This window comes from Saccoglossus kowalevskii, chromosome 13 (genome assembly GCF_978046115.1).
Source record: "Saccoglossus kowalevskii chromosome 13, keSacKowa6.1, whole genome shotgun sequence".
NCBI lineage: Eukaryota > Metazoa > Hemichordata > Enteropneusta > Harrimaniidae > Saccoglossus > Saccoglossus kowalevskii.
The window spans coordinates 10,694,751-10,708,985 of record NC_140653.1 but is presented as its reverse complement, the minus strand read 5'-3'; the positions used below and the strand labels follow the sequence as shown (position 1 = coordinate 10,708,985).

General features: G+C 37.4%; 4 protein-coding genes across 4 annotated transcripts; all 4 read right to left on the bottom strand.

Annotated features, from left to right (window-relative positions):
• Positions 1–372: 372 nt before the first annotated feature.
• On the bottom strand, positions 373–1,747 carry LOC146734985 (nodal homolog 3-A-like). Its single transcript, XM_085506707.1, has 2 exons — positions 1,372–1,747; positions 373–1,259 (listed from the first exon to the last, which is right to left on the bottom strand). Exons 1-2 carry the CDS (start codon positions 1,745–1,747, stop codon positions 373–375), a joined length of 1,263 nt encoding a protein of 420 aa, XP_085362833.1.
• Positions 1,748–3,609: 1,862 nt separating this feature from the next.
• On the bottom strand, positions 3,610–4,984 carry LOC146734984 (nodal homolog 3-A-like). The gene is made up of 2 exons (XM_085506706.1): positions 4,609–4,984; positions 3,610–4,496 (listed from the first exon to the last, which is right to left on the bottom strand). The coding sequence occupies exons 1-2, from the start codon at positions 4,982–4,984 to the stop codon at positions 3,610–3,612; spliced, it is 1,263 nt and encodes a 420-aa protein (XP_085362832.1).
• Positions 4,985–8,391: 3,407 nt separating this feature from the next.
• LOC102807081 (nodal homolog 3-A-like) lies at positions 8,392–9,766 on the bottom strand. The gene is made up of 2 exons (XM_085506705.1): positions 9,391–9,766; positions 8,392–9,278 (listed from the first exon to the last, which is right to left on the bottom strand). The coding sequence occupies exons 1-2, from the start codon at positions 9,764–9,766 to the stop codon at positions 8,392–8,394; spliced, it is 1,263 nt and encodes a 420-aa protein (XP_085362831.1).
• Positions 9,767–12,398: 2,632 nt separating this feature from the next.
• Positions 12,399–13,773, bottom strand: nodalC (nodal C). The gene is made up of 2 exons (NM_001171250.1): positions 13,398–13,773; positions 12,399–13,285 (listed from the first exon to the last, which is right to left on the bottom strand). The coding sequence occupies exons 1-2, from the start codon at positions 13,771–13,773 to the stop codon at positions 12,399–12,401; spliced, it is 1,263 nt and encodes a 420-aa protein (NP_001164721.1).
• Positions 13,774–14,235: the final 462 nt, after the last annotated feature.

Genomic DNA, 14,235 nt, shown 5'->3' with positions numbered 1-14,235 from the left:
AGTGATGGCGCTTGAACTCCTCGTAATGCTTATCCAACAATGTCGGAACAAGATTTCACCTGCGAGAAAATAAAACTCGTGTTAGTTCGAATCGTTATCCGTTGCACATGTGAGACATATATCTTTCTGGTTTTTAGCTCTCGTTATACCGCTTATATTTGAAGATGCAATGCAACGTAATTGCTTCATTGTATATTTTACATCATAATATGTGATTGAAATGTCAGTGCGAGTATGTTGTATGAGGACAAATAGAAAGCTATTATTAATATATATTTATTATTATTATTAACTGTTCACAATAATATATAAATTTGTTTTATACATACGTACATTATTAATAGTACAAAGCAAATAATTTGTAGAATAATGCTATCTGCAACCACACTCCTGTACAATCATGTCTTCGTGTTCTTTAACAACGATATTGCCACGTTCATAGTATATCATACTTAAGGGCGATAATTTTACAGGAACACAGCTCGGAGTCGGAACGTGGTTTGAACTCACTTTGCGGACCATGCCCTGTATAATAGCATGGTTGGTGGGATTACCATCCGCTCGACTGGAACACGATCCAACACATTGAAAAGCATTAAAAGTTTTTGGAAAAATAACCCAAGCGCTCCATCCAATTTTCTCAAAGTCTATCATTAGATCAGATTTTTCACATGGATATGCAGGTCTGTCAACCAGCTTATTATTTTTCTTGCCATTTCCTCTCTTTTTCTGTCGTTTTCCACTGGATTCGTTAGGAGCTCGTATGACACGATTAACAGGAAACATATTTTTTTCCTGGCGATATAGTCTCTTGTCAGATTTCTTGTACTTCTTCTGTGTCTGTGTGAATGTAACCAGTATGGCTTCATTGTTGATAACCCACATTTTTGTCTTCAAAGTATCATCGTTGTCATATGCAATACCGAGTTCTAAGGTGAAATTTACACTCTTCGACTTCACCAATCGTCTGACAAGTTTGGTGACTTTCAACAAAACCATGGCGTTGTTATTTTTTAAACATACATTTTTCACTCTCTGTGAAATAACTGAATCCCGTTGATGGCAAGTTTTGTTGTTGTCTTCTTGGCAACGTACTTCAATGATTTCATAAAGCGTGATCCGGACCTTCTTTATGATGTGGTAATCTGGAAACGGTAATCTGACTTCAGCAAGCCGGAGTTTGTCTCCACGATTTAGAACACCAATATCAAAGGTGTAACGATACAGCAGTTGTGAAGTTGCTTCATGGCGAGTAATGCCTGGAAAGGATAAATAAGAAAAGCTCAATCGCATGGAATTTGATTTGCCGAATGGATCGCTATAAATTTTGTCACATGCTTACATTGTTATAAATAATATTGTATTACTCACCTAATAACCTTGTAGAAAAACTTTTAATGGTGTCTGATTTTCTGATAGCCCTTTTTTCATATCTTAAATTACTGCCGTCATTGTTCTGCATGGCGTTGTAAAGTTCCAACATATATGACGCGGCAACAGGCTGGTGTTTTTGTAAAGTCTGATTAAACTCCTCTGCCAGTGTATCAATCGAACCGCCATAATGTTTCATCTGAGGAATACCTTGCTGCTTTGACATGCCCGGCGAATCTTGATCGCAATGAATGAGTATCTCTTCAGGATACATATTGTTTGTATTCCGTGCTACCAGAAAATCAAATGCGACGACTACTGTGACTTGGAATATGAGTATATACTGCATATAAGACATCGCGGTGTGTCGTTGCATAGCAAGTGTTCGTAACAAGAACGAAAACTGAATGACGGTACCCGATACCCATAGCGCTTATATATCGTCTACAATGCACATTAACACAACAGATCATTTACACGCGGCGAGTACAGTAATTTCAAAGAAGGCGTGAAGAATGTCGGGTCAGCTTGAACATACTCCTCAGGAGCTATAGGTGTTAAATGTAATATAATTATTCATGGCTGCCGACAAAGGAAATTAAATGAATCGGCATTTAATGTGTTATGTAGTGACAACTGACCCATCACATCAACTAAAATGGGTTTTATAGAAGTGCATTAAAACAATGCGTTATTATTTGTCTAACATTATATGTTGTTATTATTTGTCTAAATAATAATTGTAATCTACAAATTATGTGTCGCTGTGGCGTAACGGATAGCGTGTCGGCTGTTATTTGAAATAAAGGCTAGTTGAAGACCATGTGTTCGAATCCTAGTGAATATACTAATCAATTTTCTAGTGCTTCGTCAGGGTTATATGTTGTTACTCATTCAGATAAATAAACGACAAACCAATGCAACCGTATTTTTACCTTACATATTAACTAGTGCTGCTGAGCAATACATGACGCCGGTAATATTCATAAACATGGTTGTTACTATGATATTGTATTGCTTACAAATTGCGCTGCTACTGGTACCATCCATCGCCTAGTGTTGGCTAAACTTACCAGAGCTCTATCGATCCTTATGCCCATGTGTAAAAAATGAAGTTAACCTAGTTGATCGTCTACCTCCAGCCTTAGTTTCTACGAAAATGTGAAAAGTTTACACGTTCAGCGTGCCATTAAAATGTCGGCATTGGAAGTGAATAGGTGGTACTGCTCTGAGGAATAAATACGAGATGGGCTTCCGTGTACAGTGACAATGCGCTTTGCTGAATCTTGCCGCATAACATATTTTTACGTTCTCCAATTATGTAGTCGAAGCGCCATCACGGGTGGATGTACAACGATTACTATGACTTCATATATTCATACATATAAGAGATGCGCTTCTGTGTACAGTGACAAGGCGCTTTGCTGAATCTTGAATTGCCGCATAAAACATTTTGACGTTCTCCGATTATGTAGTGGAAGCGCCATCACCGATTAATGTTTATTATCCGTCTTTTTTGTTTGTTTTTGTTTGTTTGTTACGTGACAAATGTCACAACAAATCTTGACCGAGTTAACACATTTGTCGTGCCGTTAACATGTCGGCATGTGTAAAGAAACTTGTGGCGCTATTGGCTAATATCTATTTCTATCATTTTGTCCAACCATAATGATCAACTGGTATTAATCATCATCGAGCGCCGATACAATGAATAATAGTTTCTAATCTATAGTTTACTTTAATGACTAACTTTTAAGTGCATAGCAATATGCCAATTTTGTTCATTTTTCATGCAATTAAACACAGACTATAAAATGGCAAAATATGGTAAATTTAGACTCTGTCTCAATTTACCGACACTGACCGAGTGATGGCGCTTGAACTCCTCGTAATGCTTATCCAACAATGTCGGAACAAGATTTCACCTGCGAGAAAATAAAACTCGTGTTAGTTCGAATCGTTATCCGTTGCACATGTGAGACATATATCTTTCTGGTTTTTAGCTCTCGTTATACCGCTTATATTTGAAGATGCAATGCAACGTAATTGCTTCATTGTATATTTTACATCATAATATGTGATTGAAATGTCAGTGCGAGTATGTTGTATGAGGACAAATAGAAAGCTATTATTAATATATATTTATTATTATTATTAACTGTTCACAATAATATATAAATTTGTTTTATACATACGTACATTATTAATAGTACAAAGCAAATAATTTGTAGAATAATGCTATCTGCAACCACACTCCTGTACAATCATGTCTTCGTGTTCTTTAACAACGATATTGCCACGTTCATAGTATATCATACTTAAGGGCGATAATTTTACAGGAACACAGCTCGGAGTCGGAACGTGGTTTGAACTCACTTTGCGGACCATGCCCTGTATAATAGCATGGTTGGTGGGATTACCATCCGCTCGACTGGAACACGATCCAACACATTGAAAAGCATTAAAAGTTTTTGGAAAAATAACCCAAGCGCTCCATCCAATTTTCTCAAAGTCTATCATTAGATCAGATTTTTCACATGGATATGCAGGTCTGTCAACCAGCTTATTATTTTTCTTGCCATTTCCTCTCTTTTTCTGTCGTTTTCCACTGGATTCGTTAGGAGCTCGTATGACACGATTAACAGGAAACATATTTTTTTCCTGGCGATATAGTCTCTTGTCAGATTTCTTGTACTTCTTCTGTGTCTGTGTGAATGTAACCAGTATGGCTTCATTGTTGATAACCCACATTTTTGTCTTCAAAGTATCATCGTTGTCATATGCAATACCGAGTTCTAAGGTGAAATTTACACTCTTCGACTTCACCAATCGTCTGACAAGTTTGGTGACTTTCAACAAAACCATGGCGTTGTTATTTTTTAAACATACATTTTTCACTCTCTGTGAAATAACTGAATCCCGTTGATGGCAAGTTTTGTTGTTGTCTTCTTGGCAACGTACTTCAATGATTTCATAAAGCGTGATCCGGACCTTCTTTATGATGTGGTAATCTGGAAACGGTAATCTGACTTCAGCAAGCCGGAGTTTGTCTCCACGATTTAGAACACCAATATCAAAGGTGTAACGATACAGCAGTTGTGAAGTTGCTTCATGGCGAGTAATGCCTGGAAAGGATAAATAAGAAAAGCTCAATCGCATGGAATTTGATTTGCCGAATGGATCGCTATAAATTTTGTCACATGCTTACATTGTTATAAATAATATTGTATTACTCACCTAATAACCTTGTAGAAAAACTTTTAATGGTGTCTGATTTTCTGATAGCCCTTTTTTCATATCTTAAATTACTGCCGTCATTGTTCTGCATGGCGTTGTAAAGTTCCAACATATATGACGCGGCAACAGGCTGGTGTTTTTGTAAAGTCTGATTAAACTCCTCTGCCAGTGTATCAATCGAACCGCCATAATGTTTCATCTGAGGAATACCTTGCTGCTTTGACATGCCCGGCGAATCTTGATCGCAATGAATGAGTATCTCTTCAGGATACATATTGTTTGTATTCCGTGCTACCAGAAAATCAAATGCGACGACTACTGTGACTTGGAATATGAGTATATACTGCATATAAGACATCGCGGTGTGTCGTTGCATAGCAAGTGTTCGTAACAAGAACGAAAACTGAATGACGGTACCCGATACCCATAGCGCTTATATATCGTCTACAATGCACATTAACACAACAGATCATTTACACGCGGCGAGTACAGTAATTTCAAAGAAGGCGTGAAGAATGTCGGGTCAGCTTGAACATACTCCTCAGGAGCTATAGGTGTTAAATGTAATATAATTATTCATGGCTGCCGACAAAGGAAATTAAATGAATCGGCATTTAATGTGTTATGTAGTGACAACTGACCCATCACATCAACTAAAATGGGTTTTATAGAAGTGCATTAAAACAATGCGTTATTATTTGTCTAACATTATATGTTGTTATTATTTGTCTAAATAATAATTGTAATCTACAAATTATGTGTCGCTGTGGCGTAACGGATAGCGTGTCGGCTGTTATTTGAAATAAAGGCTAGTTGAAGACCATGTGTTCGAATCCTAGTGAATATACTAATCAATTTTCTAGTGCTTCGTCAGGGTTATATGTTGTTACTCATTCAGATAAATAAACGACAAACCAATGCAACCGTATTTTTACCTTACATATTAACTAGTGCTGCTGAGCAATACATGACGCCGGTAATATTCATAAACATGGTTGTTACTATGATATTGTATTGCTTACAAATTGCGCTGCTACTGGTACCATCCATCGCCTAGTGTTGGCTAAACTTACCAGAGCTCTATCGATCCTTATGCCCATGTGTAAAAAATGAAGTTAACCTAGTTGATCGTCTACCTCCAGCCTTAGTTTCTACGAAAATGTGAAAAGTTTACACGTTCAGCGTGCCATTAAAATGTCGGCATTGGAAGTGAATAGGTGGTACTGCTCTGAGGAATAAATACGAGATGGGCTTCCGTGTACAGTGACAATGCGCTTTGCTGAATCTTGCCGCATAACATATTTTGACGTTCTCCAATTATGTAGTCGAAGCGCCATCACGGGTGGATGTACAACGATTACTATGACTTTATATATTCATACAATAAGAGATGCGCTTCTGTGTACAGTGACAAGGCGCTTTGCTGAATCTTCCCGCAAAAAAAATTTTGACGTTCTCCGATTATGTAGTGGAAGCGCCATCACCGATTAATGTTTATTATCCGTCTTTTTTGTTTTTTTACGTGAAAATTGTCATAACAAAGCGGGACCGAGTTAACACATTTGTCGTGCCGTTAACATGTCGGCATGTGTAAAGAAACTTGCGGCGCTATTGCCTGATATCTATTTCTATCATTTTGTCCAATCATAATCAACTGCTATTAATCACCAAGCTCCAATACAATGGATAACAGTTTCTATATCGATGTACTCATTCTTGTTTCGTTTGATGGTCCACTGTTACAGCGTTCAAGGGCCATCATACGATTTATGTTGGATAGTTCACACATATTCAACATCAACAATCCTAGAATTGCAGTTTTTTTCTCCATATACGGGGTCTTAGTTTCTACGAAGATGTGAAAAGTTTACACGTTCGTCGTGCCATTAAAACGTCGGCATTGGAAGTGAATAGACGGTACTGCTCTGAGGAAGCGCGAATAATTACTACATCATGCAGTATCCTCCAAATTAATATCTTACAACGATTACTATCATGACTTCATATAAATAAGAGATGGGCTTCCGTGTACAGTGAAAATGCGCTTTGCTGAATCTTGCCGCATAACATATTTTGACGTTCTCCAATTATGTAGTCGAAGCGCCATCACGGGTGGATGTACAACGATTACTATGACTTCATATATTCATACATATAAGAGATGCGCTTCTGTGTACAGTGACAAGGCGCTTTGCTGAATCTTGAATTGCCGCATAAAACATTTTGACGTTCTCCGATTATGTAGTGGAAGCGCCATCACCGATTAATGTTTATTATCCGTCTTTTTTGTTTTTTTACGTGAAAATTGTCATAACAAAGAGGGACCGAGTTAACACATTTGTCGTGCCGTTAACATGTCGGCATGTGTAAAGAAACTTGCGGCGCTATTGCCTGATATCTATTTCTATCATTTTGTCCAATCATAATCAAGTGGTATTAATCACCAAGCCCCAATACAATGGATAACAGTTTCTATATCGATGTAATCATTCTTGTTTCGTTTGGTGGTCCACCGTTACAGCGTTCAAGGGCCATCATACGATCTATGTTGGATAGTTCACACATATTCAACATCAACAATCCTAGAATTGCAGTTTTTTCTCCATATACGGGGTCTTAGTTTCTACGAAGATGTGAAAAGTTTACACGTTCGTCGTGCCATTAAAACGTCGGCATTGGAAGTGAATAGACGGTACTGCTCTGAGGAAGCGCGAATTATTACTACATCATGCAGTATCCTCCAAATGAATATCTTACAACGATTACTATCATGACTTCATATAAATAAGAGATGGGCTTCCGTGTACAGTGACAATGCACTTTGCTGAATCTTGCCGCATAACATATTTTGACGTTCTCCAATTATGTAGTCGAAGCGCCATCACGGGTGGATGTACAACGATTACTATGACTTCATATATTCATACATATAAGAGATGCGCTTCTGTGTACAGTGACAAGGCGCTTTGCTGAATCTTGAATTGCCGCATAAAACATTTTGACGTTCTCCGATTATGTAGTGGAAGCGCCATCACCGATTAATGTTTATTATCCGTCTTTTTTGTTTGTTTTTGTTTGTTTGTTACGTGACAAATGTCACAACAAAGCTTGACCGAGTTAACACATTTGTCGTGCCGGTAACATGTCGGCATGTGTAAAGAAACTTGTAACGCTATTGCCTAATATCTATTTCTATCATTTTGTCCAACCATAATGATCAACTGGTATTAATCATCATCGAGCGCCGATACAATGAATAATAGTTTCTAATCTATAGTTTTCTTTAATGACTAACTTTTAAGTGCATAGCAATATGCCAATTTTGTTCATTTTTCATGCAATTAAACACAGACTATAAAATGGCAAAATATGCTAAATTTAGACTCTGTCTCAATTTACCGACACTGACCGAGTGATGGCACTTGAACTCCTCGTAATGCTTATCCAACAATGTCGGAACAAGTTCTCACCTGCGAGAAAATAAAAGTCGTGTTAGTTCGAATCGCTATCCGTTGCACATGTGAGACATATATCTTTCTGGTTTTTAGCTCTCGTTATACCGCTTATATTTGAAGATGCAATGCAACGTAATTGCTTCATTGTATATTTTACATCATAATATGTGATTGAAATGTCAGTGCGAGTATGTTGTATGAGGACAAATAGAAAGCTATTATTAATATATATTTATTATTATTATTAACTGTTCACAATAATATATAAATTTGTTTTATACATACGTACATTATTAATAGTACAAAGCAAAGAATTTGTAGAATAATGCTATCTGCAACCACACTCCTGTACAATCATGTCTTCGTGTTCTTTAACAACGATATTGCCACGTTCATAGTATATCATACTTAAGGGCGATAATTTTACAGGAACACAGCTCGGAGTCGGAACGTGGTTTGAACTCACTTTGCGGACCATGCCCTGTATAATAGCATGGTTGGTGGGATTACCATCCGCTCGACTGGAACACGATCCAACACATTGAAAAGCATTAAAAGTTTTTGGAAAAATAACCCAAGCGCTCCATCCAATTTTCTCAAAGTCTATCATTAGATCAGATTTTTCACATGGATATGCAGGTCTGTCAACTAGCTTATTATTTTTCTTGCCATTTCCTCTCTTTTTCTGTCGTTTTCCACTGGATTCGTTAGGAGCTCGTATGACACGATTAACAGGAAACATATTTTTTTCCTGGCGATATAGTCTCTTGTCAGATTTCTTGTACTTCTTCTGTGTCTGTGTGAATGTAACCAGTATGGCTTCATTGTTGATAACCCACATTTTTGTCTTCAAAGTATCATCGTTGTCATATGCAATACCGAGTTCTAAGGTGAAATTTACACTCTTCGACTTCACCAATCGTCTGACAAGTTTGGTGACTTTCAACAAAACCATGGCGTTGTTATTTTTTAAACATACATTTTTCACTCTCTGTGAAATAACTGAATCCCGTTGATGGCAAGTTTTGTTGTTGTCTTCTTGGCAACGTACTTCAATGATTTCATAAAGCGTGATCCGGACCTTCTTTATGATGTGGTAATCTGGAAACGGTAATCTGACTTCAGCAAGCCGGAGTTTGTCTCCACGATTTAGAACACCAATATCAAAGGTGTAACGATACAGCAGTTGTGAAGTTGCTTCATGGCGAGTAATGCCTGGAAAGGATAAATAAGAAAAGCTCAATCGCATGGAATTTGATTTGCCGAATGGATCGCTATAAATTTTGTCACATGCTTACATTGTTATAAATAATATTGTATTACTCACCTAATAACCTTGTAGAAAAACTTTTAATGGTGTCTGATTTTCTGATAGCCCTTTTTTCATATCTTAAATTACTGCCGTCATTGTTCTGCATGGCGTTGTAAAGTTCCAACATATATGACGCGGCAACAGGCTGGTGTTTTTGTAAAGTCTGATTAAACTCCTCTGCCAGTGTATCAATCGAACCGCCATAATGTTTCATCTGAGGAATACCTTGCTGCTTTGACATGCCCGGCGAATCTTGATCGCAATGAATGAGTATCTCTTCAGGATACATATTGTTTGTATTCCGTGCTACCAGAAAATCAAATGCGAAGACTACTGTGACTTGGAATATGAGTATATACTGCATATAAGACATCGCGGTGTGTCGTTGCATGGCAAGTGTTCGTAACAAGAACGAAAACTGAATGACGGTACCCGATACCCATAGCGCTTATATATCGTCTACAATGCACATTAACACAACAGATCATTTACACGCGGCGAGTACAGTAATTTCAAAGAAGGCGTGAAGAATGTCGGGTCAGATTGAACATACTCCTCAGGAGCTATAGGTGTTAAATGTAATATAATTATTCATGGCTGCCGACAAAGGAAATTAAATGAATCGGCATTTAATGTGTTATGTAGTGACAACTGACCCATCACATCAACTAAAATGGGTTTTATAGAAATGCATTAAAACAATGCGTTATTATTTGTCTAACATTATATGTTGTTATTATTTGTCTAAATAATAATTGTAATCTACAAATTATGTGTCGCTGTGGCGTAACGGATAGCGTGTCGGCTGTTATTTGAAATAAAGGCTAGTTGAAGACCATGTGTTCGAATCCTAGTGAATATACTAATCAATTTTCTAGTGCTTCGTCAGGGTTATATGTTGTTACTCATTCAGATAAATAAACGACAAACCAATGCAACCGTATTTTTACCTTACATATTAACTAGTGCTGCTGAGCAATACATGACGCCGGTAATATTCATAAACATGGTTGTTACTATGATATTGTATTGCTTACAAATTGCGCTGCTACTGGTACCATCCATCGCCTAGTGTTGGCTAAACTTACCAGAGCTCTATCGATCCTTATGCCCATGTGTAAAAAATGAAGTTAACCTAGTTGATCGTCTACCTCCAGCCTTAGTTTCTACGAAAATGTGAAAAGTTTACACGTTCAGCGTGCCATTAAAATGTCGGCATTGGAAGTGAATAGGTGGTACTGCTCTGAGGAATAAATACGAGATGGGCTTCCGTGTACAGTGACAATGCACTTTGCTGAATCTTGCCGCATAACATATTTTGACGTTCTCCAATTATGTAGTCGAAGCGCCATCACGGGTGGATGTACAACGATTACTATGACTTTATATATTCATACAATAAGAGATGCGCTTCTGTGTACAGTGGCATGGCGCTTTGCTGAATCTTCCCGCAAAAAAACATTTTGACGTTCTCCGATTATGTAGTGGAAGCGCCATCACCGATTAATGTTTATTATCCGTCTTTTTTGTTTTTTTACGTGAAAATTGTCATAACAAAGAGGGACCGAGTTAACACATTTGTCGTGCCGTTAACATGTCGGCACGTGTAAAGAAACTTGCGGCGCTATTGCCTGATATCTATTTCTATCATTTTGTCCAATCATAATCAAGTGGTATTAATCACCAAGCTCCAATACAATGGATAACAGTTTCTATATCGATGTAATCATTCTTGTTTCGTTTGATGGTCCACCGTTACAGCGTTCAAGGGCCATCATACGATCTATGTTGGATAGTTCACACATATTCAACATCAACAATCCTAGAATTGCAGTTTTTTCTCCATATACGGGGTCTTAGTTTCTACGAAGATGTGAAAAGTTTACACGTTCGTCGTGCCATTAAAACGTCGGCATTGGAAGTGAATAGACGGTACTGCTCTGAGGAAGCGCGAATAATTACTACATCATGCAGTATCCTCCAAATGAATATCTTACAACGATTACTATCATGACTTCATATAAATAAGAGATGGGCTTCCGTGTACAGTGACAATGCGCTTTGCTGAATCTTGCCGCATAACATATTTTTACGTTCTCCAATTATGTAGTCGAAGCGCCATCACGGGTGGATGTACAACGATTACTATGACTTCATATATTCATACATATAAGAGATGCGCTTCTGTGTACAGTGACAAGGCGCTTTGCTGAATCTTGAATTGCCGCATAAAACATTTTGACGTTCTCCGATTATGTAGTGGAAGCGCCATCACCGATTAATGTTTATTATCCGTCTTTTTTGTTTGTTTTTGTTTGTTTGTTACGTGACAAATGTCACAACAAATCTTGACCGAGTTAACACATTTGTCGTGCCGTTAACATGTCGGCATGTGTAAAGAAACTTGTGGCGCTATTGGCTAATATCTATTTCTATCATTTTGTCCAACCATAATGATCAACTGGTATTAATCATCATCGAGCGCCGATACAATGAATAATAGTTTCTAATCTATAGTTTACTTTAATGACTAACTTTTAAGTGCATAGCAATATGCCAATTTTGTTCATTTTTCATGCAATTAAACACAGACTATAAAATGGCAAAATATGGTAAATTTAGACTCTGTCTCAATTTACCGACACTGACCGAGTGATGGCGCTTGAACTCCTCGTAATGCTTATCCAACAATGTCGGAACAAGATTTCACCTGCGAGAAAATAAAACTCGTGTTAGTTCGAATCGTTATCCGTTGCACATGTGAGACATATATCTTTCTGGTTTTTAGCTCTCGTTATACCGCTTATATTTGAAGATGCAATGCAACGTAATTGCTTCATTGTATATTTTACATCATAATATGTGATTGAAATGTCAGTGCGAGTATGTTGTATGAGGACAAATAGAAAGCTATTATTAATATATATTTATTATTATTATTAACTGTTCACAATAATATATAAATTTGTTTTATACATACGTACATTATTAATAGTACAAAGCAAATAATTTGTAGAATAATGCTATCTGCAACCACACTCCTGTACAATCATGTCTTCGTGTTCTTTAACAACGATATTGCCACGTTCATAGTATATCATACTTAAGGGCGATAATTTTACAGGAACACAGCTCGGAGTCGGAACGTGGTTTGAACTCACTTTGCGGACCATGCCCTGTATAATAGCATGGTTGGTGGGATTACCATCCGCTCGACTGGAACACGATCCAACACATTGAAAAGCATTAAAAGTTTTTGGAAAAATAACCCAAGCGCTCCATCCAATTTTCTCAAAGTCTATCATTAGATCAGATTTTTCACATGGATATGCAGGTCTGTCAACCAGCTTATTATTTTTCTTGCCATTTCCTCTCTTTTTCTGTCGTTTTCCACTGGATTCGTTAGGAGCTCGTATGACACGATTAACAGGAAACATATTTTTTTCCTGGCGATATAGTCTCTTGTCAGATTTCTTGTACTTCTTCTGTGTCTGTGTGAATGTAACCAGTATGGCTTCATTGTTGATAACCCACATTTTTGTCTTCAAAGTATCATCGTTGTCATATGCAATACCGAGTTCTAAGGTGAAATTTACACTCTTCGACTTCACCAATCGTCTGACAAGTTTGGTGACTTTCAACAAAACCATGGCGTTGTTATTTTTTAAACATACATTTTTCACTCTCTGTGAAATAACTGAATCCCGTTGATGGCAAGTTTTGTTGTTGTCTTCTTGGCAACGTACTTCAATGATTTCATAAAGCGTGATCCGGACCTTCTTTATGATGTGGTAATCTGGAAACGGTAATCTGACTTCAGCAAGCCGGAGTTTGTCTCCACGATTTAGAACACCAATATCAAAGGTGTAACGATACAGCAGTTGTGAAGTTGCTTCATGGCGAGTAATGCCTGGAAAGGATAAATAAGAAAAGCTCAATCGCATGGAATTTGATTTGCCGAATGGATCGCTATAAATTTTGTCACATGCTTACATTGTTATAAATAATATTGTATTACTCACCTAATAACCTTGTAGAAAAACTTTTAATGGTGTCTGATTTTCTGATAGCCCTTTTTTCATATCTTAAATTACTGCCGTCATTGTTCTGCATGGCGTTGTAAAGTTCCAACATATATGACGCGGCAACAGGCTGGTGTTTTTGTAAAGTCTGATTAAACTCCTCTGCCAGTGTATCAATCGAACCGCCATAATGTTTCATCTGAGGAATACCTTGCTGCTTTGACATGCCCGGCGAATCTTGATCGCAATGAATGAGTATCTCTTCAGGATACATATTGTTTGTATTCCGTGCTACCAGAAAATCAAATGCGACGACTACTGTGACTTGGAATATGAGTATATACTGCATATAAGACATCGCGGTGTGTCGTTGCATAGCAAGTGTTCGTAACAAGAACGAAAACTGAATGACGGTACCCGATACCCATAGCGCTTATATATCGTCTACAATGCACATTAACACAACAGATCATTTACACGCGGCGAGTACAGTAATTTCAAAGAAGGCGTGAAGAATGTCGGGTCAGCTTGAACATACTCCTCAGGAGCTATAGGTGTTAAATGTAATATAATTATTCATGGCTGCCGACAAAGGAAATTAAATGAATCGGCATTTAATGTGTTATGTAGTGACAACTGACCCATCACATCAACTAAAATGGGTTTTATAGAAGTGCATTAAAACAATGCGTTATTATTTGTCTAACATTATATGTTGTTATTATTTGTCTAAATAATAATTGTAATCTACAAATTATGTGTCGCTGTGGCGTAACGGATAGCGTGTCGGCTGTTATTTGAAATAAAGGCTAGTTGAAGACCATGTGTTCGAATCCTA